Source organism: Sciurus carolinensis, chromosome 4 (assembly GCF_902686445.1).
Source record: "Sciurus carolinensis chromosome 4, mSciCar1.2, whole genome shotgun sequence".
Taxonomy (NCBI): domain Eukaryota; kingdom Metazoa; phylum Chordata; class Mammalia; order Rodentia; family Sciuridae; genus Sciurus; species Sciurus carolinensis.
In genome coordinates, this window is record NC_062216.1 from 78,006,948 (window position 1) to 78,031,682 (window position 24,735).

The following is a 24,735-nucleotide window of genomic DNA, read 5'->3' on the forward strand; positions in this document are numbered from 1 at the left end:
GGAGTGAATTCAAGGTCAGCCTCACCAACAGAGCAAGACCCTCCATTAAATAATGAATAGATATGTAGATAAATAAAACAATTAGGATATTTCATTATGTTAAAGTTGCATGGCAAATCAGAAATGACTTTTTACTCTGTTGAGTTGTATGAATATATGTGATTAGTATGTGTTCAAGAAGCTGTGGGTAATGGAAATACCTATGCACCTAATACATCCTGGTACCCCATTACCAATCATCCCTATTCTATTAACTGATGATAGTCTACAAAACAAACAAACAAAAAACAACCAAAAACCTGAAAATCATGTCTTTAGGACTCTAGTTTCTTGAATCTGACTATTTGAGAAATTCACACAGGTTTCAAAAAAGAACAGGAAGAAGACTAAGGAGGAATAGAATTAGAAAATGATAAAAAAAAAATCTAAGAGGAGAGGAGTTGTGTTCTAGGGGAAAGTAGCCTAAACCCACATTCATGTTCTTGGAAACCAGGGTCAATGATTTGGGGAATATTTTGAACCTCTCAGCCTGTGCTAATTATTCACTATTGTTCTATATTCCTTTTCACAAAATTACAAGGGTATTTGTAGATGTATTCTCAAAGAGTTTTACAACTTGCACTTGTGTTATGGAATGTCAGAAATGCTGGAGTGATTTCACCTGGCTTGGGGATGAAGAGGGAGGGAAGTTTTCTGGAAGCATCTGTGAGAGGAGTCCTGGATGTTCTTACACTGTGTTCATGACCCTCAGATGCCACATTCTACCACGCCAGAATGACAGACAGCAATCAGAAAATGCATGCTGTTTATTTTATTGGTCTATAGAGGGCATGAGTATGACCATATCATTCCAATGGCAGAACTTTCCAAAGGCCATCATCTTCTTATTCACTCTCTGAAACAAACAAACAGGGAAGGTTGTAGGGAAGACATGACATGCAGGAGGTTCTAATCCCTGGCTGGCATCACTGAAGCCCTGTTGGGGATAGCCCACCTCCTCTGGTCTCCTGCTTCTCCTTCCGCCCTTCCCTTCCTTATTTCTTTTCCTTCACTCTGGTTAGGCAGGCAACACCTACTGTGCTCTGCAACGTCACTTTTAAGATGATGAAATAAAGATTATTCCCAGGAGAGGTATATGGAGTGAAACTCAGTAAGTTATATTGTTGCATTGTGTGGATGTATGACTTTTAACAACACATACCAATATAGTGTATAATTTTAAAGAATCAATAACAATATAAAAAGAATGTTTCTGAATTCCTTATATTGGGGGTACTATTGAAAATAGTCATGATCATATTTTCAAAGAGAATAACTGCAATGCCCAATAATAATAGGAGTATTAAACATAGGTTGATTAAAGAAATTACCGTACAGTAACTCCATGAAGTATTAAAAATTGCACAATAATAAACAGAGATGTACACAGAAAGATGGAGGAAGAGAAATTTTACAGAGGAAGAGAGGAAGAAATTCACAAATTAAGAAATTGATTTAGAAAGAACAAACAAGATCAAGAAAGAATGGAAGAAAGAACGAAGGAAGGAAGATGCTGGAATGATGTTTGTATCTCACGAACTTACTTGAAATTGTAAAATATGGTACTTCATATGAGAAACAATGAGATCTGATTATGGTACCCATTTATGGAATAAAATGGAGTGATGTGCTTATATGTGCATAAATGTTTCCAAGAAGATACACAATAATCAATGATCCATACTTTTGGTGGAGGATATGAGGAGGTAAGGTAAGTGATTTCCTGATTTAGTTGAACAGCTTTCTATTCAGTTGAATTTTCCAGCACAAGAATGAGTTAATATGCCAAAAAGCATATACAATCTAGTTTACATTTTGGAGCACAGATGAGAAATCATGTAGCAGGGATTCTGCACAAAGGCCTAGTGTGAGACAGAACTGACTTGTCACGGTCAGATGGAAAGAGGAAAAGGGACCATTAGAGTCTGAAAATGGAGAGACAGGATCAAAAGGAAACACTGCTCTGCACACAAAACAACCATGCTCAGGAAACACTGGCAAAAAGGCATGCGGTGCAGTGTGGCTGAAGATCAGAGTTACCTTAGAGAACCTACATGGCCATCCTACCCTGACCAACAACACCTGGTTATAAACATGTGGAAATGTGTTCCATGACCATGTACTTTCGACATGTACCCAGATGATTTGTTAACACCTTGAAGTTTTAGAAGCACAAGAGTGAGGGCCTTTGCAAGAGAGTGAGCTTAGATCACAGCTGCCTCTGACTTCTAGAACTGGGGTGGATTTAGCTGGGAAGGAGTTTATACCTCACTTGGGAAAGTGAAAGTGATGCCCAGGGCTTTGCAGAAAGACTGGCAGGAAGCTCCCAATTACCTTCTGACTGGGGTGGTCCCTGCTGGTTTCCAGGACGAGGGGGGCGACCTGGCTGCTGCTGCTGCTGCTGCTGCTGGCCTCCTTGTTGGGGTGGTCCCTGCTGGTTACCAGGACGAGGAGGGCGACCTGGCTGCTGCTGCTGCTGCTGCTGCTGCTGACCTCCTTGTTGGGGTGGTCCCTGCTGGTTTCCAGGACGAGGAGGGCGACCTGGCTGCTGCTGCTGTTGCTGCTGCTGGCCTCCTTGTTGGGGTGGTCCCTGCTGGTTTCCAGGACGAGGAGGGCGACCTGGCTGCTGCTGCTGCTGCTGCTGGCGGCCTCCTTGTTGGGGTGGTCCCTGCTGGTTTCCAGGACGAGGGGGGCGACCTGGCTGCTGCTGCTGCTGCTGCTGCTGCGGCTGGCCTCCTTGTTGGGGTGGTCCCTGCTGGTTACCAGGACGAGGGGGGCGACCTGGCTGCTGCTGCTGCTGCTGCTGGCGGCCTCCTTGTTGGGGTGGTCCCTGCTGGTTTCCAGGACGAGGGGGGCGACCTGGCTGCTGCTGCTGCTGCTGCTGCTGCTGCTGGCCTCCTTGTTGGGGTGGTCCCTGCTGGTTTCCAGGACGAGGAGGGCGACCTGGCTGCTGCTGCTGCTGCTGCTGTCCTCCTTGTTGGGGTGGTCCCTGCTGGTTACCAGGACGAGGAGGGCGACCTGGCTGCTGCTGTTGCTGCTGCTGGCCTCCTTGTTGGGGTGGTCCCTGTTGGTGTCCAGGATGAGGAGGGCGAGCAGGCTGCTGGTTGCCTCCTTGTGGTGGTCCCTGCTGTGAATCATCATCTTCCTCTTCATCTTCATTCTCATCTCCACCATCTGCAGGGGGTCTGGGTGGGCGTCCTCCAGGAGGTGGTCTCTGAGGTCCTTGTTCAGAGCTCTGGCTTGGGTCCTCAACCTCTGCGTAAGTACAGCACAAGAGTAGATGTGGTGTGTGCACCACTCTGTCAGTGACACACAGATCCTAGAACTTGCCTGTCAATTGTCGCCTCCTTCATTTCCCCTGCCTCCTCAGGATGAACTCCTCTTAACTGAAATTCTCATCATATGGGTTATTTATACCTACACTTGAAAATGTTACTCCGTTTAGTTTGCTGTAAAGGAAGACTTTGATAGCTTCCAATTCCCAATTATGTTTCCAAAACAATAGAGGGGCAAAGCAAAGGTGTTATATGTCAGTTTTGTTCCAAGTTTTATTTCGGGATACAGTGATAACTTGTTGGCTGTGAATCCAAGTCAAATATGTAAGCCAGTTGTTGAATCAAGACCTGTAGTCATTTAGTGACCTAGACCTACCTTGATAAAACATAATAGAATGAAGGGAAACCCAAGGTGGTGGACCACAGGGGATTTGCTGAGAACCTGTTGCTTATATTGATCAGCTACAAGGATGGATTAATAATATCCAAGACAAAGTACACAGAAGAACAATTCTGTGGATTTCACAATGGAGTCATACAACTCCAAAGAGGAGCACTGGGGATTCAGAGAAGCATTGAAGAGCACTGAGGACACAGGTTAGAATATTTTCATTTATTTGTCTGTCAACTCTCATAATTTCTCTGTTTGGGTGACAGGCAAACTCTGCCTTTTATTATCAAAGCTAGTAGTTTGTTATCAAGATGGTAGTCCTGCTCATTTTCCCAAGAACAAAACTTTGGAAAGGCTTGTCTATACCATTGGAGGAAATGACCTTCATTGATTTCTGAAAATAAAATGATGGTAATCAGACATTGTAGAAATGGACATTCCTGAGGGAAAGGAGGAGAAGGTTGACTATGAATGGGCCTTACCTGTTGAAAGGGAGGAAGGGTCTTCATAGATGACCTCTAGGAAGTTAGAAAGGATGAAGTGAAAAGTTAGTTAACAATCTCAGGGTTACCCATGTACTATTGCAAAAGGTGACTTCCAACCCCAACCTGGACACCCCCTAAGTGAATTCTCAGCCACACTACGATGCTGATGAAATGGGAGGAAGATGTAAGAAAATGGCCTGCCTGGTGGTGCCTATGCTTAGTCTCCCTGCTTTGGTAAAATATCAAAACCATTTTGATCTTCATTAGCATCTCTGACACCTCATGATTAATAAATATTTGAGGAGTATTCTGGTTATTTCAGTATCTCACTTTTGTACTTTTTTTTAACCCTCTTTCTTTTTCAAATCCTTAACTCTACTTCACTTGATTTTTTATGAACTTCCATGAACTTATAGGTCCAATGATACACCTCATGCACACAACTCATTGAACTACTGAATGTAGGTCAGAGATAAATGAGAAATTGATCCCAGATTTTTCCTTCCTCTGTATAGACAGAGTCCAATTTAGTCTCAGGATCTCTGTCTCTGACATGGCTGTGATGCGTGGGTTTCTTCTTCCTCTGTCCAGCGTCTACTGTACAACCAGGCAGCATTCAGGCTGTCTGCGTGAAGTACAATAACGTTTCCACAGCAGGCTTCCCTGTGTCAGTCTCCCACCTTCCTTGAATCTCTGACAACATGGAGAGGTCTTTCCTCAAATGTGAAATTAACCTTCCATGCTTCCGGATGAAAACTTTGAGGGATTTTCTAATTTTATCTGAATTTCTAAAGCCCCGACATGAAACAGGGCCATAAGTAGTCTCACACAGTGTTCATAAAACCTCTGCGGCCCTGTCCTTAGAACCTTTCCTCCCTCCCCTTTACCCTCTGCAGTGAGGATATCTAAACCACAGGAGTTACTACAATCCCCTTTAGCTTTTACCTTCACATAAGGTCCGAGCTGGGCTCAGGGCCAGCAAGGCCACTGTGAGCAGGACCACCAGCATCTTGAAGGAGGATCGGTAGTTGCTCCCAAGTCTGTCCTGGGGGAAGCCCGGCAGCTCTCTTTATAGGGAGGAGCAGAACAGTGGTGCCTTTGAGCTCCATGCTGGGTGACCTCACACCTGACACATTATGCCTTGCATCCCTGCCCTCTCTTTGGGACCTCAGCCCAGCTGCATGGGGTGGGTAGGAGGTTGTCAGTGTCTCCTTTCTAGGAGTTACAGCATGTGACTTGGGCAACAGTGTTGAACCAAAACTGTCCTTGCAGTCAGCACAGACATTAGAACTGAAGTTTCATAATTATGTGAATTTGTCTTTTTATTGAGACTATGAATTGGTTCTTCTGTTGTGATTGTGTTTGTGGATTGTGGTACTGCACACATATTATTTGTCAGCAATGACCCTAACTGCAAAAAATGATATGATCTATATGTTTGTTACTAGAGCCTAAACTCAGTAGATGAAGATGTATGTATCCCCATGTTATTGGATATGGATGAAGTTGTGAAGAGAGAGTGCACTTTCTCCTCAGATCTCTGTTAGGAGACCACACATGGATACGAGGTAACTAAATGTTGACCCTTAGCCTGCTAGACCTAGAAAGATTGCCCAGATATCACTGGAACTGGCTGTTACAATGAAGCCTTGGTGTTGTTGTAACAGACGAACATAAAATGTTCTATTTTCATTAATATCCTTGGGTATTATTAAAGCAAAATTAACAGAAAATACCCTGTGAAATTTCCACAGTAGAGCAACAGAGGTACACAGTTTCTAGATGAGCAGTTCTAGTTCATGTGTTTCACACTTATTCAAAGCACTACCATTTTCCAGTGTTCTATATCTTCAATTTTGGACCTCACATCTTCTAAGAAATATTATTTATCACTGCCAGTGAAAATTGGTCTGTCATAATTATGTACTTTATTAAGGTACCCTGATAGCAACTTTTGAAGTCTCAATTTCATTGTATTCACATTCTGTGTTACAATCAGACTCTATCCTGTTTTCTGACATTGGTCTTCACAGAGAATACTCTCTGCAGTATTCTAATAGGCAATCCTCCCTACTCTTCTTTGGAATCGAACAACTGATTTTCTGTGTTCTGAACTAATCCTCACTGTGTTTATTTATCATTTTATATCTTTATTTCCATCCATGCATTTTAGGAGTATTCCTTTATTTAATCTTACAAATCAATTTCTATTCTATTCTTCATTAACTTTGTTTCATTTTTTGTTACAGAATTCTGGTACAAGGTATCATGTTTCCAGCAGGGCTTTTGAGTTCCTGCATGACTTGCTCTTTCATCCCCTGTTCATTCTCCTGCGCACACTTAACAGGGAGAGTCTGAAATCTTCTGTATAACCAGCTGCATGTATCATTTCAGACCTTCTCCAAGTGTGTGTAAGTGTGCAGTTATGCAGGGCTGGTAGTAAGCTGAGAAGCTTGGTTGGAGGAATGGCAGGGAGGGACATGTGACTGGAAATTGTAAAGAAAAGCCTCTTATCAAGAGGGCACAACTGGGTCCTTTCCTGTGTGTGAATGTCCCTTTTGCCAGAGCACACTAAATGAAGGCCTCCTAATCAATGGGGTTGGCTGCAGATATTGTCCACCCTTGCAAGGTGAGCAGGCTAATGGATTTTCCCTGGAATGATCATGTAGATATTCCAAATGGGGAATATATTACCAGTTGGCAATCCTTTGCAGACTCTGTTAAAAAGAGAGTTAATAGGTTACTGGGTTTATTAGGAGACAGAGTAGAGTTGCTCTGGCCTGGCACATCCCTGCATTTGCTGCCATGACAGACTGATTTCTGCAGACACTACATGAGAAGGGAACCAGGTGATGAGTGGTCCTCACCAGATGACCCACGACTGACCTTTAGATGGACAGGAACTGCAGAGAGAAGGAGCAGACTGTGGAAGCTGCAGTCCTGGTGGCAGTCAGCCTTGTCCTTGGCCTGGTGCATCCTGGCACAGAGCAGGTGATTCTTCTAAATGTCCAGGGCCCTTTCCTGGCCTTCTCCTATATCAACAATGCCTGAAAGGAAAATATCACCTGTGACTCACCAGACACTAGCACACTGAGGCCACAGCAGCACTGATGGGAGTCTGTCTGTTAAGAAGGGCGTGGTTGAAGCCTTGAGCAAGGCTGCAGAAGGCAGCTCGGGGAGATGCAGGGGAGTGGACATCCTCAAGGAAGGGTCCTCTCTGAAATATGTACCCTAGTTGTTCCTACAATAATCCCAGTGATTTTGGAAGCTGCAACAGAGGATCGGAGGTTGGAGGTCTCAATGGGCAACTTAGTGAGACTGTCTCAAAATAAAATAAAAAGAGGTTGGAACAGCAGAACAGTGCCTGCCACACAAAAGATAAATTGAAAAATATCAATAAATGAAATACATAAGGAACCCTTACCACACCAGAAAGAATTCTAGTTTTCCACATCTGAATTTCCCCCTTCCCAATCTTTGTGCAGTTTGGTAAAAATGTGCATGAACTGTGTCAAATTAATAACAGAAATTTATGCTAACTCAGATTTGGTGGCTCAGCTCAGGAAAAGCTGGAAGCAGGTTCTGTTATTGATTTTTTTTTAATACTGAGAATAGAACCTAGGTGTTTTAGTCAGCTCTTTCACCACTGTGACCAATAGCCCTCGCAAGAACAATTTTAAGGAGGAAAAGTTTATTTTGGGGCTCACAATTTCAGAGGACTCAATGTATACATGGCAGACCCCACTTCTTGGGGCCTGAAATGAGGAAGAAAATTATGGTGGAAAGGTATGGCAGAGGAAAGAGGCTCAGGACTTAACAATCTCAGAAGCAGAGAGAGAGAGAGAGACTCTTATCACCACAAACAAAATGTATACCCCTAAGTCATTCCCCAATTACCAACCCCCCTAGCCACACGCTATCTGCTTGTAGTTACTGTCTCATTAATCCCTATCAGAGGATTGATGTCCTGATAGGGTTAGGCTCATATAACCCAATCTTTTCACCTCTAAATTTTATTGCCTTGCCTTACATATGAGTTTCTGGAAAATTGCTAATATCTAAACCATAACACAGGGGTGCTTTATGACTGAGTTATCACTATTATTATTTTGAGACTGAGTGTTCCTAAGTTGCTAAGGGTCTCATCAAGTTTCTGAGGTTAGCATCGAACTTGCAATGTCCTGCTTTTGGTATTCAAGTCACTAGGATTACAAGTGTGCTCTACCATGCCAGATTAGGTTTCTTTAGAGATCTCCTCTGGACTCCCAGAGGGTCACCTCCATTTTGTGTCCTCAGGTGGATTTGTTATATGCACATTCATCCCTGCTGTCTCTGTGTGTCCAAAGGACGTTTTCTTAAAAGAAACAAGTCCCAGGCAGATTTGATTGTGTGCCACACTAACACCTTCCTTATAACTTAATCTTTTTGTAAAGGTCAGTCTCCAAATACAGTCTCAGTCTCAGGTGCTAGGGTTTAGGCTTCAACATGGGAAGTGGGGTGGGAAAATCAGCCCTCAACACCTCCCAATCTGTTCTCAGTTAGTGAGGGTTGTTTACCTCATTGTTCAAAACCAGGAGTTACTATTGACTTTTCACTCCCCCATTCAGTGTCAGCTAACAAATCCACTTCCATCTGCTTTCTAATTTGATCCCAAATATGACAACTTGCATAATCTTTCCTCAAGTCCCTGCTGGAGTCAGTCACACATGGTCTCTCTCCTGGCTTATCAGTATTGTGCCAACAGAGCCCACTATTCACATAACAGGTAACATTTATGAAGTACCTGCCACATGCCATTTCTCTTCAGAAACATCTTACATTGTAGTTTAATTAGTATCATGATCACTATTGCAGGTGAGATGACAGGGACACAGGCCAAGGTGGATGTAAAGGCTTCAGTGTCTAGGAGGCAGCCACACCAGGGCCTGCCTTCCTGTGTCTGTGCCCCATTGCTTCCTGCAGTATGTTTGCTTTGAAGGTGAGAGGAAATGAGGCACTCACCTGAGGAGATGGTCAAGGTGACATGCTTCCTGAGCCAAAACAGATGAGGTGAGAAAGTTTTCTTCCTAAAAAACTGAGTTGGCCTTTTGGTGTTTGCCCACATACATGGGTTTGTTCTATCCTGTCACTCTTCTTCATTCAAGGATGTCACAGAGTAGGTTTTCTTTTTTCTTTCTAATACAAAAACCCTGGCAGTGAACATCACCCACTTATTTCTTATGCATCTGAAATGGAATTTCTGAGGGTGGTGTATTAACATTAGTCCATTTTCTGGAGGCTCTTTCACATAGATTATTCTAAGGTTCTGCTAATGACAACCACTAATTTTTAGAAAATCAAGAGGAAGACTGGACAAAGTGTTGTGTATCAAATCATGTACTCTACATCCCTTGCCCTGAATGCAGTCTTCTGCCCAAGTGGCCTCCCTTGTCCTGCCCATGTGGGGCAGTCGTGTCCTCAGAGTAGAAGGCTGGAGAGGAGGCACTGCTGCGCATCCCCAGAGGGAAGTGCCTGTAGTCCCAGACCTCCCCTGGTTACCTGTGTCAAGCTGTGTTCTGAACTTCCAGGTACTCTTCCTCTAAGTTCAGAGAGAAATATGGTCACTACTTCTTCCACATAAGGTATGAGGCAAGGCATTTCTCCCTCATAGTTTTATAAAGACATGCAAAATGCAGGTAGTCAGATTCCTTAAGAGAGTTTTTTCCAAGTGATTTTGAATGACTCCCTTTTACTCAATGTGAAAATGCTTATTTTCCTTCAGAACTTGGGATGCCTCTCTGCTAAACAACACTGATAATTACTTGTACAACTGCCATATTTTATTATTTCAAAAGTTGTACATTTATAAAGAGTTAACGTCTTGAAAATTGAGATGTATGGCAGCTTACATATTTGAAAGAATGGCCACAGCATTGCCTCTCATTCAATGATGATGTCTTAACAAGGACCTGATGTCTTCTCCTCAAGGGCAGAGATCTAACTGTTTTTCTTGAAACCTGGAGGCACTTTGTGATCACCTTAACCAACAGAGATGTTGATTTGGGTCTACTGATTCTAGAGCACTGAAGTGTCCTGTAATTCAAATTTGTATTCTTGGGAACCTGACCACATGCTGTGAGGAAACCCATGCTGAGAGGTAAAGATCCGTATGCTAAAAAATATTTGGATTTGTTATTTTCACCAAATAGTTTTGAATACCATCTTTATCATACCATAAATTACCCTTCTTGCCTGGTTATGTAACTAAAGATTTATGTATTGTTATGTTGTTCCTAACATGCTTACTATTTATGACATGTTCTATGCCTTATAACAGCCTTTGATGATTACCTGCATTAAGTCAACATTGAGGGAAAAAAACAGAAACTTAATATGGATCAATTCACCAATGCCTTACATCTGTAGGTTAGACCTTACAGTCCAATGAATAGAGAGATAAGAGATATAGAGAGGAAGAGGAATGGGGAGAGAGGGGGAGAAAGAGAGAAAAAGGGGGGGAGGGGAAGGAGAGAGAGAGAGAGAGAGAGAAAGAGAGAGAGAGATTGACTTTATTTAAAAGAAGTTTTCAAAATGCTTATGTGTTCAAGTTACCTTTCTAGGCAGACTTCTGCTTTGTGCTTCCCTGAATTTAATTGCAAATAAGCTACTCTTACATTTTTTATATTTTTAGTGAATGTATTAAAATTATATGGCCATTCTTTAGCATTAGTTGGAAGCTTCCCAAGATAGATGAGTTTGCATAATGTAGTTCTGGAAACTCAGAGACACTATTAAATAGTAAATAAATCCTGTTTGCTAGTATAATTTTCTTCCATATTCATTTCCCATGAGGAAACTGAGTCTACCTGTTGGTCACTCAGTGAGTTACCAAAACAAACTTTTTCATAGGACAGGAAAATTCTTTGTTCCCTTTTGTTAATCAACTAAATAAAAATTGAGTTTTGGGGAAGATGCATAATGTTTGAATTGATCATCATTTTTTCCCTAACTTCATGTGCTTTCTGTCTAAATTTGGTCTATACTCAAGTTTTCCTGGTGTATTGACGTAGTATTTTGCAAACGGGTAGAACAAATGCAAGTTTGTTAATCCACTTTATCTTATCATCCCAGATATGGAAAACAAAAAACCTTTAAAATGAGCAAGCAATATTATATTTATGGTAACTTTGAAATAATTCTTGTGTTTGAAGGGTCATTTCTTTTAAGAAAAGTAGTAGGTGATTTATTAGAGCATTTGAAAAATAATGTATATATATGTCACATACATGTGGAAAATATATACAGATATAGAGTTCTAGATTATTATTTCCACCCTATTTTAAAATACCTGTGGCAATTTTGATTCAGTGGTTGCATAATTGAAAATTTGGAAGTTAATGTGGGAAATTTGTGATTCAAAGAAAGTTCATGTGTTGCATTTGGACAAATTCAAATTTAAACAAAACAAATATAGCAAATGCTCCTTGTGCCCTCTTATGTGTAGGTGGCTTGCAAGTCTCTATAGACTGAACAGAAGAAAAGTCAATTTTAAAACCTCGCCAATCAGCAATGAGCAGTCATGCTATCTGTGCCACTGTCTCACAACTCTCCATCAATTTTCCTTGTTCCACCTACCAATTACTCAAGAGTTCACTAAATTTTAACACTTTTTGCCCCACTCAACGCTTCAACAGTTTGAGGGATGCCAAGAATTCTACTAAATGGCACCACACCTAGAAAATAATCTGAATAATCTGATATATCTACAGATAAGAGCATATTTATATTAGACCTGCTCTCAGCTTGTCTGGCTATTGAACCATACTTGAAAGAATCTGGAAATTGTAAATTAGGCTGAAGGGACTATTAATATGTGGTTAGTTATATGCCTTTAAACTCTTGCTCGTCCAATAATTATTTTCCCTTCAGAATAAACTTGCCTTGAAAAATGTTCTTCTCCATCAGTACTTGTAGTGTTCTAGCTACCCAGTGTAGTGAATGGTCAAGATTCTAAATGGTCCCAGTTTTATAACTCCTGTGCCTCAGAAATGTTCTCACACTGGAGTACAAGAACAATAGCCTCACTACCTACACCAATCTCATCCTTCCTGGAAACAGCACCCATATATTTCCACCACTGATAATTAGGAGCAGAGTGTGCACTGGCAATTACCAACAACCAGAAAATCTTTGAAGAGTAATTTCCCCAGAAGAACAATTTCCCTAGAGTTCACCTTAGTAATTATGAAATTTCTCCCAGGAGAAAATCTAATATGCTGGAAGAGTTGTGCCTAGTCTTCATCTCGGCCACAGGTAGCAACCAAGGAAACAAATGAATGGCCATTAGCCAAGGAGAGGGACTGAGGAAGAACACTGGAATTCAGCAAGGAAGTGGCAGAGACCACATAAGGCACAAAGACTAGAGATTGCAACCTGGAAAGAAGATCCTGACTCCCCAACTGAGGGGAACTCCACATTGCCAAAAAAGATAACCGGCGAAGACCAGTTGTCCCCCAAGGTCACCACAGATCATTCATCTTAACATCAGGAGATTTCAATACTTTCTATAGCATTTGAAGCCAGTTTGCAAAGCTGCCTGGGGTCCCTGTGACATGTTTGCTTCATACCAGGAACTCACACTGGGTCTCCCTGACTGAATCACCACAGCAGAAGTTGCTATTGCCTGGTGTCTCCTTGAGATAAGGACTCATCCTAGAGTGCAGCCTGGCTGAAGGACCTTACTGAATTTTCCCATGCCTGGGACACCACGCACATTCAAACACATTCACACACATGGTTGCAAATTTGCAAACCCAATTACAACAAGCCATGTAACTGTAACCCTAACAACCAAGTCCATTCAACTCTGTACCTTGTATTTCAGAAAACACTTGGGCCAAAGTCCAAGGAGGGCTTCCCCCAAAACAAAAATCAGTAAAGAAAGAAAAGCTGACATTCTTGTCCTAAGAGCCTTTTCTCCCTGTTTGCTCTCACAACCTTAGCTGTCACTGCAGCTTATCAAATCCACTAAGCAGGACCTGAGGACACTCTAATCTGACTCTTGAATCTGGCATTATGGCTGGTGCTTCCAGAGTCACCAGCATCATTGGCACTACCTCCGAGTGGTTTATGGATCAATTCCTCAGATGATGGTCTAGCATGACAGCTACTGACATGCTATTGAGTTTACCCAAGTGGAGTCTCAGGACACACTACATGGAAAGCATCCTCATTATCTAAATGAGATAGTCAATGAATACATAGAAACCATATGACAGAATAAGGCACTTGTTTAAAGTCCCTCTCCAAAATCTACTTTAGTCAACCTGTCAGAAGTCAAAGAGAATTCAAATGGCAGGAAAAACAAAATACAAAAGCAGAAACCAGCAAGTCAAATATAAGGAAATCCCCTTCAGAAGGATGTTAGATTTCTCAACAAACATTTTAAGTCAGAAAAGAATGGGATATTTTCAAATCCCAAAAGAAAATAAATGACAACCAAGAATATGATAGTCAGCAAAACTATCCTCAAAAAACTAAGGTTCAATAAATTCTTACACAGACAAGAGAAAGCTGAGGGGATTCACTCTCAATGGAATTATGCTGTAAGAAATGCCTAAGGCAACCTACATCTCCATCCAAAGAATGGTAACATGAAAACAGGCAAAGGAATCAAAGTCACAGGAAATAAATCACACTAATGAAAGAGAAAAAAGAATCTCAATAGTCGGATTCCCAATACAGTACGAAATAACTGAGATAATCACCTTGAAAAGAGGAAGGGATCAATTAGGCTGAATAGATATGGAGATAATAGTCCATGTTCAGTTGGCCTCTGTTTCTCCTGGACCTGTGCAAGGCTTCCAAACATTGCAGAAACATGTGCAGGAGAATGTGGCAGAAAGAGAGAAAGAAGAAAGAGCTCATATTCCAATATTCACTCAAGGAATCTTTCCCATTATCTCTTTCTAGTTCCTACTTCCAAAAGTTTGCACCAGCTCCCCATGGAAACAATCTAAAGAAGAAGCATTGACATTTGTACCCTTGAGAGAAATTTAGGTCTTTCTCATAGCAGAATCAAGTTTTACACTACCAAAAAGCAACAACGGCAACAAAAAACTTAAAAATTATAATGAAGGAAGAATAAGTCAAGAATATATAAAAGAACCAAAAATAATACATGAAAAGGCAGGAATCAGTTATTACATACCAATAATAATTTTTTTTTTTTTTAGTACCAGGGATTGAACACAGGGACCCTTAACCACTAAGCCACATCTGTAGCCCTTTTGTCCTTTTTATATTTTATTTTATCACAGGGTCTTTCAAAGTTGCTAAGCCTCGATAAATTGCTGAGGCTGACTATGAAATCAGGATCCACCTGCCTCAGGCTCCAGAATCATTAGACAATAATCATCATGCATGTAAATGGAGTAAACTCTGCTGGGCACAGTGGCACTTGCCTATAAATCCAAGGACTTGGGAGATTGGGAACAGAAGGATCTCAAGTTCAAGCCAGTCTCAGCAACTTCAGGAAGACTTTGTTTCAAACTAAAAAAATAGGAAACTAGGCATGTAGCCAGGAGGTAAAGTGTTCCTAGGCTCAATCCTTCTCCTCCTCCTCTCAAGTAGAATCCTACAGACAGGTTAAATGGAAAAAATATAATATCAAGTATGAACATTGCCTATAGGAATCTCACACCACTGTTTAAGACAGATAAAGATTAATGTAAAAAAGTCAAAAAGTAGTTCCACGTCAATGAGAAACAAAAGGGCTAACTCTAGTTATATCAGTGAAGCAGATATCAAGTCAAAATCTGCAAAGAAATACAAAGGTGAACATTATGTAAGGATGTGGAATGAATTCAGCCTGAAAATAGAGCAATTGGTAATTTGTCCATACTCAAAAATGAGCACTCAGACACATTAAACAAATGTATTTCAGCAAAAGTGATAAACAGACACAACAATAATGTACCCTGGAGTCTTCAATAGCCCACTTTCAGCAATGGACAGATCATTCAGAAAGAAAAGCAATGAAAAAGAGCAATCAATCTACCCTGCAGACCACATGAACTTAGGAGACAGCTAGGGAAAATTTCAGTTAATACCTGCAAAAACTTATGTGTCTCATTAGCAAATAACACTTTTCCTGTGGTACCGCACATGTTATGCCACCAAACAATTTTCAATAAATACTTAAGAATTAAAAATCACTTCATGTATTCTCTCAGATTACAATGGGATACATCTAGAAATAAGCAACTCAGAGAACAATGGTAAGTATACGAAAGCATGGAAATTGAATAGCATTTTCAAGAATGTCCAATGACTCACTGAAGAAATCCAAAGGAGAATCAAAAAAGTTTGTGCAGAAAAATAAAAGGAAAACACAAAATATCAGCTTCTGTGGATCCCACAGCAAAAATTGTATGAAGATGGAAGTTTGTAGCAATAAATTTCTTTGCCAAAATCAGAAACAATGCAAATAAACTATCTAAAAATGATTCACAAGGGCCTAGTCCAGCAAAAACAAATTGAACCCAAATGGAAAAATATGAAAACAGAAATCATCAATTTGAGGCTAAAATGAATGCAAAAGTTCCTGGAAATGGAGAGTTGGTTCTATGAGGGACAAACAAAGCATATAAAATTTTAAGTAAACTAAGAAAGATAAAAAGAAAACTCAAATAAATAAAATTAGAGGTGAAAAAGGAGATACTTTTCACATCCATAGAAAGACAAAGGAACGTGAGCAACTGCTATGAAGAATTATACAGTACACTATTGCAAACCTGGAAGAAGTAGATGAGTTCCTAGATACATATAACCTACCATATTGGATCAAATTCATTGTTTAATTTAAATGGAATCAATCAAAATAGACCATTAATGCCTAACAAGATTAAATCAATAATTAAAAATCCCCCATCATGGAAATGCTCACTACTGAATTCTACAAAGCAAGTAAGGAGGACCACATCCATATTTCTCCGAATATTTCAAAACCTGAAAAGGAAACCTACCAACTCATCCTGAGGACAGCACTCTTCTGACAGCAAACACAGGCAAGCACACAACAAAGAAAAGTACAGAGAAATAATCAGGATGAATACAGGTACTAAAATCCTCAACGAAACACTGGGAAAAAACTCTTCCAGCATATAAAAACTATACTCATCATCAAGTGGTAAGTTTTACAGGGAAGCGAGGATGGTTCTGTATATGAAAGCAATAAGCCTAGGTCATCACATCATTTGCATGAAGAGCAAAACAATGTGATCCTCTCAAAAGACTCAGAAAGAGTAGTTGATCATATTCATCATCTCTCCCTGATAAAAATGCTCAATAAATTGGTCATAGAAGAAATCAACCTCAGCACTATAAATAATATGTAAGACAAACCCACCACCACACCATACACAATATGGGATGTCTACTTTATGAATGTTATTCAACATAATCCTGGAGGTAGAAGCCAGATCAGTTAGACAAGACAGAGAAACACAGTCAGTTAGTATTGAGAAGCAGAAAGTTCAAATATTTCTGTTTGCAAATGACATGATTTTACACAGAGAAAAATGTAAAGACTCCTACAAAAAATGTTGCATACCTCTTTAATATGCAGCACATGTGGTCAGCAAGACCCTGACCAACCTGGCAAAGAGAAAAAGAAGAGAAAAAGACAGAAGGATTCCAGAGACTCCTCAGAAGCTTCAAAAGCAATCCATGAGGAGTGTTAGCTGACCTTAACTGTAGGAAAGGAGGAAGTTATTTTTTGTCCAGTGTGGGGGGTCACCTACTTGTCCTTGAACACCCAGCAGGGAAGTGTAACCAGAGACAGGTGGACTAATATGAAGGTGGAAAAAAAAGTTAAAGAATGCCATGCACAGGCAATTAAAAGGGAAGCACTGGTCCTTTGAAATGTAACTGGAGATGTGCACTCATCCACTCTTTGCAAAAGTCCAAAATTGATAGGGAAATTGTTCTTATACACAATTTCCTCACTCACAGGTTTTTCCACCAGGCACTGCTGCAGAGACACCTAAACTGATAGCTTAAACAAGGACCATTTATTCAGACAGAAACAAGAAAATGAGTGTATTCTTCTGACCTAAACATGTGGGGTGTTTTCAGTAGTCCATGGAGGTATTTAGAAGGAGATATAACCCCTTTCATGATTTATGTAGTCGGGCATCTTCACATTTTGACATCCTCTGTATTCAGTTTTATAACTTAAGATGTATCTTCTACTTTCAGGCTTATGCATACGACCCTTTTTGATTATAGGCTTCAGCTATTGTCTAAAGACTAGTTTTCACTGAGCCAGACTGGATGATACCTCGGGTCTCTCAAGATTGACTAATGGACACAAACAGGAGGGAAATTAGAATAATCTTCACTTTTGCCTACAGGTGTCCAAGGAGTAAAAGCAGAGTTAAAGACTTGGCAATTCTGCCAACATTTGCAATCTTCTCCTTGCTCTGAGTCACCATGGATTCCTTGAACCAGGCCTGATCTGATAAATATCTTGAATGATCTGAAGCTATCACCAAGTCAGCAGTGATTATCCTAACATGACATGGCCCATCCTGATCAAACAAGAGGTGATTATGGACAGAGCACACCTGGACAAGAACATCTGTTTTGGTAGCTGTGAAAAGCCTTTGGCTATTCGAACCCCCAAACTTACCTTCCTATTTCCCTTTCTATAAAATCTCAGGATAAGTGGGTGTGGTACAACATGCCTAATTTTAATAATTTGGCAAGAACTGAGTTAGTTTGAAGCCAGACTCAGTTATTATTCTTGACCCTTTCTCAAAATAAAAGAAATAAAAAAGGGCTGGGGATGAAGTTTGGTGGAAAATGTTTCCTGATTCAATCCCCAAATAAAAAAATTACCAAATAAACAACAAAAAAATCCCAGGGTCATTGTCAGACCCAGGAAGGTAGGGATAAGGACAAGGATGCCCCTGTCTTTCTGATCAAAGTTCCTTTCCTGCTTTTCACCATTGCCTGTTGTGTTTGGTGTTTGGGGTGAGTGCCGGACCTGATTTCTTTGCATCCCAAGAGGAAGATCTCTGTCTGTTTACATGGCTCATTTACCTGGCAGTGAGACATGGAAATGGAAAACTGGGGAAAATCTTGGCTTATAGACGTGAAGACGCCTTCTGCTATTATCCTCTAACATTTTGACTAAATTGCTCAAATTGGGTGCTACTTAAGTGATGAATTGTGTCACTCCTCCCTCAACTCCGATCACCATCAAGAGTGTTGCTTTTTGCTCAGAGCAGGAAGAAGCAATTTGGTCCAGACCTTTGACTTCAAACCCAGTGCCAGCTGCACTCCCAGAAAGATCCATATGACCCCTGCCTCAGCCTGTCCCTGCCACCTGAGCCACTGCAACTGCACTGGCCAGTATTGCAGGAACTGCAGCCACCACTCCTCCACACCTTGGAAAGCAAAGTTGTGTTCAAGACTCCATCAGTGGGAACAGGATGCACAAGTTAGCACAGCTATTTCCCTTGGAGCTCAGTGCCAGACCCACCCTGGTGAGAGAATGAAGAATAGACGAGACTCTGATTTGGAAGAATAAGCAAAGGAGGCCTTGAAGAAAAAAGAATGCATGAGGAAAATGCCAGGTACAAGATAGTAAATAAACCCAGGAGGACTGAGACAGAACACAGCACACCAACAAATCGGTCTCCAAAGACAGGTGAGCAGGAATGGATTTCAGCATATGGTTGAGAAAATTTTCTGTATTGAAGACAAATGTGATAAAAAACAAAAACAGTATAGAAACTGACCATGAAACTGAAGGCTCTGAAAATTGTATTAGACCTCCCCTTTCACTTGTATAATTGTGGTCAACCAATGATCAGTGATTTAAAATAGTTTGTACAAGAAATAAAGTCTGAAACCCCATCCTAGAGAACATTCAGGAGAAGGGACAGAGCCTGGAAGAAGTCTTAGCAACATGAAGTTGCATGGGTCATTCTAGGGAACGTGTATCTTGTAGTTCATGTGGATTCCCAAGGGGAGTAGGTCATCCCTTTTGCTCCAGTAACCCCAAGGATATTCATAAGATTAGAATCTATAGCTTACCTGTGTTCTACAACACCATGGCATCTCCAATTATGGCCAGTTCTAGAGAATCCTGGACAACCTTTGTGATGCTGAATGAGCTGGGGGTTAACTTTCTATTACCACATGTTCAAGTGTGGTATCCTAACCCATTACAGCGTTGAGTTGAAATGACCTGTATATCAACATAATTTTGACTAAATATCCAACACATGTGGAAGCTTGCATCATGAATGATGGAGTTTGGGCTACAATGACCAGAGAGAGTCACCATCTTTACTTCCAGATATAGGATCACCGCTGGCAAACATAGACGAGTGTGCCATACACTACTGTTTTCATTTATTTGCCATATACAACACCCAGTGGATGTACAGAGTCACAGTCTCATCAAACAGGCTGAAGTTCAGTTCTAATATCTGTGAATGCACAACCAGTTTCCTTCAATACTGCTGCCCAAGTCACAGATTGTATCTTTCAGAAAAGAGACACTGACAACTTCATGCTCACTCCATCCTGCTGGCCTGAGGTCCCAAAGAGAAAGCAGGGATGCAGGACATCCTAGTGCATCAGGTGTGAGGTCACCCAGCTCAAAGGTTCCACTGTTCTGCTCCTCCTTATAAAGGGCGCTGCCCCGTTTCCCCACAGCACAGACTTGGGAGTAACTGCTGATCCTCCTTCAAGATGCTGGTGGTCCTGCTTACAGTGACCTTGCTGGCCCTGAGCCCAGCTGAGAACTCAACTGAAGGTATAAGGACATGATGGATGGAGGGTGGGGGGCTGTGGTTTGACTGCTTAGGGCCTAGGAGATGACCACACTACAGAGAGAGAGGGGAGAAGAGAAGGAAGGACATGAAAAGACACACTATACTGCAGAATTCCTAGGACAAGGGTAAGAACAGTTATGTTCTCATTCCACATCAAGGCCTTAGCTTATATTTAAAGTATAATAGGAATGCCATAAAAATTTTTGGTCAGAAGAATGACAGGGTAAACTCAGATTTGTAGGCTGACCTCTGTGAAGGACAAAATGGCAAATGGCAGGGCCGAATGGGGCAGTCTAGTTGTGAAGACAGTATCACAATCAAAGGGGGAGTAGGTGCTGGCAGCCTCCCTGTGCAGAGGAAGGAAATGCATGCACGTTAGAGCTGCTCAGGCTTGGAGAATCAGGCAATAATTTGATTCTGTCTGCATGAAGAGATAGAAATATCAGGGCCCGATCTTCATATTTTATTCCCGCCCACACTCAATAGTGCAATGTGCTATAAGTACTATATGTAATTCTGTGCCCAAATGTTTGCTATTGGCTTCCCCACTTGAAAAAAAAGAAAAAAACATGAAGACAAGCAACAGATTTAATGAAGAAAAGGGGAAACGCATGACAAAATGTGACATTGAAATATCCAAAATACTTAACAAATAGTCACAGCAAATTTTGAGGAATCATATCCAGGATGAGAGGGTTTTTTTTGTTGTTGTTGTTGTTTGTTTAGTAGAATTTATTCCATATCTTTACTTCATTTTTATTTTAACTCACTTTGACTAGAGGGTTTTTAAGTTCATATAATTCTCAATTGGTTAATTCTTCCTATTTCCCCTTAGGAATTTTTCAGTTCTCCAAAGTTGTCATTATTTGAGGGAATTAGCAATTATTAGTTCTCAAAAATATATGGACAAACCCTCCCCAAAGCAGATTCTGGAGACCAGGTGCAGGACCACCAACTCGAATAACAGGGAGCCCTGGCTCCCAAGACAAGGCTAGGCTGTCTGCTCCTCCAGGCAGAAATGACTACTGAGGCACAAATGGGAAAGTTAATGATGCACAAATGGGCAGCACAGCTGACATTTACTATTCTTTCATTATGTTTCTCTTCTGTCTTTGGAGATATCCTAAACCTCAACTTTTGATATTAAAAAGCAAATGCTTGTTTCAGAGCCAGATGTGAGTTGTTCCACATGATTAGTATACTGTTGAGAGGAATTCTTCATGAGGAAGGAGAGGTCATGTGAGAGGCTGGCAGTTGTAGGATCTTCCAGGTAGAAAGGGTCTGTGCGATGAGATCAGAGATGGAAACAGCAAGGAGAGTTTTCCACAGCTAAGCTCATGTGTTCTTCTGCCGTATCCATACAGGTATTGATGAACAAAGTCAGAAGAAGCACGAGCAGCCTCAGGGAGCACCTAATGGAGAATTCAGACCTCAACCTGCTGCTGGTAATGGAAACCATGAGGAAGGTCCCGAGCAGGGACCACCTCAACAAGGAGGCCAGCAGCAGCAGCAGCTGCAGCAGACAAATGTCACCCAGGGTCCTGGAAACCAACAAGGGCCTCCTCAACAAGGAGGGCAGCAGCCGCCGCCAAATGATTCCCCTGCTCCTGGAAACCAGCAAGGACCATCCCAACAAGGAGGCCAGGAGCAGCAGCAGCCAAATGCCACACTTGGTTCTGGAAACCAACAGGGATCACCTGAACAAGGAGGCCAAGAGCAGCAGCAGACAAATGCCACACTTGGTTCTGGAAACCAACAGGGATCACCTGAACAAGGAGGCCAAGAGCAGCAGCAGACAAATGCCACACTTGGTTCTGGAAACCAACAGGGATCACCTGAACAAGGAGGCCAAGAGCAGCAGCAGACCAATGCCACCCAGGGTCCTGGAAACCAACAGGGATCACCTCAACAAGGAGGCCAAGAGCAGCAGCAGCAGCAGCAGCAGACGACGACGATGACGATGACGACGACCAATGCCACCCAGGGTCCTGGAAACCAACAGGGACCATCCCCACAAGAAGGCCAGCAGCAGCAGCAGCAGCAGCAGCTGCAGCAGCAGACCAATGCCACCCAGGGTCCTGGAAACCCACAAGGACCACCCCAACAAGAAGGCCAGCAGCAGCAGCAGCTGCAGCAGCAGACCAATGCCACCCAGGGTCCTGGAAACCAACAAGGACCACCCGAACAAGAAGGTCAGCAGCAGCTGCAGCAGCAGCAGCCAAATGCCACCCATGGTCCTGGAAAGCAGCAGCAATCACCTCAACAAGGTATCCAGCAGCAGCAGAAGCAGCAGCAGCAGCAGCTAAATGTCCCCCCTTATCCTGGAAACAAGAAGGGGTCTCAACTAGAAAAGCAGCACCAGGAGCAGCAGGAGCCACCAAATGTCCCCACTGTTCCTGGAAACCGGAAGGGGTCTCAACTAGGAATCCACCAGGAGCAGCAGGAGGAGGAAACAAATGGCCCCCTTGGTCCTGAAAACCAACAGGGATCACCTCAACAAGGAGGCCAGCAGCAGCAGCAGCAGCAGCAGCAGAAGCAGCAGCAGAAGCAGCAGCAGAAGCACCAGCAGCAGCACCAGCAGCAGCAGCAGCACCAGGAACAGCAGCAGAAGCAGCAGCAGAAGAAGCAGCAGAAGAAGCAGCAGCAGCAGCAGCAGCAGCACCAGCAGCACCAGCAGCAGCAGCACCAGCAGCACCAGCAGCACCAGCAGCAGCAGCAACAGCACCAGCAGCACCTGCAGCAGCAGCACCAGCAGCACCTGCAGCAGCCAAGTCGGCCTCTTCGTCCTGTAAACTCACAATGACTGTTCTAATCAGGAGGTATTCATAAGAATCATCCCCCATTTCATCCTGGATGACTCTAGAACCACCACCATCTTCACCAAGGATAGACCATGAAGCCCCCCCACCAGGCCTATCACCCCTGTAATCAAAATTCAACAACACCTAAGTTGTAGTTCAATCTCAGAAAAGGCCCTTGATACTTCACTTAACAAGTTCAGTGTGCCAAAACATCTGTTGATAAATGGGGAAAGTACATGGTAGCAAAGCCTCTTTCTAAATATTCCTGATCAGATATGCTGGGGTAGGATAGGAAGACACTTTAGTGTTAAGAAGCACTACAAGGTAATTCTCATTTTCAGCAGCACTGCCCTAAATTTTCCTTCTTCCAAATGATTACCTGTCTTCTTGTTGTTTCCTCTAAGCACAGCAGTGTTCTCCCTGTGATCCTCAGCCTATTTGCTCAACTCAATGACTTCTCTTTTCAAGGTGACCCCTGATTACTCTTGGCTCATTTCTATCTCTGCACAGCACTCAGATCCAGAACCCCTGACAAATGATATTCAAATCTATGCTCCTCATTGTCACTTAGCTTTCAAAATTCTAGTGCCCAATTAATCTATGCTCATGTTAAAAAGTAGCCTAGCTGAAGAGAGAGTATGAAGCCAAGTCTGAAAGACATATTCTTTCTTCTTTCCTACTTGTCTCACCAAAACCACAATCATAATTTCTTTTTGACATCTTCTTGGAAACATTTATGGGTACATAAGTTCATCATCCTTTTTCTCTAGCATTTGATACCATAAATTATATGGAGATCTGTACATCACTCATCTCAAATAACATAAAACTTAGAAAATTTTCACTAGCCAGACACAGTGGCCCACATCTGTAATCCCAGGGACTTGGGAGGCTGAGGCATAGGATTGCAAGTTTGAGGTCAGCCTTAGCAACTTAGCATCTTAATGAGACTCTCAGCAACTTAGTAAGACCCTGCCTTAAAATAAAAATTAAATAGGACTGGGGATGAAGCTCAGTGGTAACACACCCCCAGGTTCAATCCCCATTATCAAAAAAAAAAAAAAAAAAAAACTTTCGTTTTAGTTCCCATACATAACAGATATTGCTGGCCTGCCTGCCTGTCCACCTACCTTTCTCCTTTCCTTCCTCATTCCTACCTTCCACTGTCTTCATTCCTCCCTCATTGCCTTCCTTTCCTAATTTAATCCTCTCTTTCTTTATATCTGTCTTGTGTTTTTCCTTATATTTATGATATTTACAACTGTATTATATTCCATTGTGAGACTTGTCATGCCTTCTTTAACCAAACTCTGTTGGCGCACACTTATTTTAATTTTTCTATTATAGCTACTTTCTGCAGTGACCCTCTGAACATGTAGCCTTGATTATTTTCAGTAGCAACCAGAAGATAAACAAGTTAAGAATTATCCTCATTTCCACATGTTAAAAATCCAAATTTAAAGCACATTATGCACTAGGTACCTAACAAGAACAAATACTGAAATAAGGGGGGGCGGGGAGGGAGAAGGACAAGGGGAAGAGGAAGGGGAGGCGGGCTGTGGCCTGCCTCTCTTGGGTGACAGCAACAAGTGATAATCAGTTTTCTCCCACATCAAGTCTCCCCTGTAACCTTCCATGTTTGTTTCAGATGCCAAAGGAGAAGATGATGTCCTTCAGACAATTATGCCATCAGAACAAGGTGGTCATAACTGTCTCTTTCATATCCCAATAAAATAATCAGCATGCCATTTCTGATTTCTGTCTCTCTTTCTGGGAACTGGACAGTCTGGAATTAGGGGTTTATGAACACAATGTAAGAAACCCAGGACCCCTTCCCACGGGTACTTCCAACAAGTTTCCCAACTCCTTCATCCACAAGCCAGTTGCCAGGCAGAAGACTTCCATTTTCCCCTG

At 42.0% G+C, this 24,735-nt stretch overlaps 1 protein-coding gene across 1 annotated transcript; it reads right to left on the reverse strand.

Moving 5' to 3' along the window:
* Positions 1-242: 242 nt before the first annotated feature.
* LOC124982792 (acidic proline-rich protein HP43A-like) lies at positions 243-5,209 on the reverse strand. The gene is made up of 4 exons (XM_047549712.1): positions 5,136-5,209; positions 4,188-4,223; positions 2,374-3,294; positions 243-265 (listed from the first exon to the last, which is right to left on the reverse strand). Exons 1-4 carry the CDS (start codon positions 5,197-5,199, stop codon positions 243-245), a joined length of 1,044 nt encoding a protein of 347 aa, XP_047405668.1. The 5' UTR covers positions 5,200-5,209.
* Between the last annotated feature and the right edge of the window lie 19,526 nt (positions 5,210-24,735).

Excerpts from the sequence above, each read along its gene's own strand:
- LOC124982792 (XM_047549712.1), bottom strand. The coding sequence starts at position 5,199 with ATGCTGGTGGTCCTGCTCACAGTGGCCTTGCTGGCCCTGAGCCCAGCT. Across the intron at positions 4,224-5,135 it reads AGCTCGGACCTTATGTGAAG|AGGTCATCTATGAAGACCCT; the intron begins GTAAAAGCTAAA and ends CTAACTTCCTAG. Across the intron at positions 266-2,373 it reads GGGACCACCCCAGTCAGAAG|ACTATCATCAGTTAATAGAA; the intron begins GTAATTGGGAGC and ends TTTGTTTTGTAG.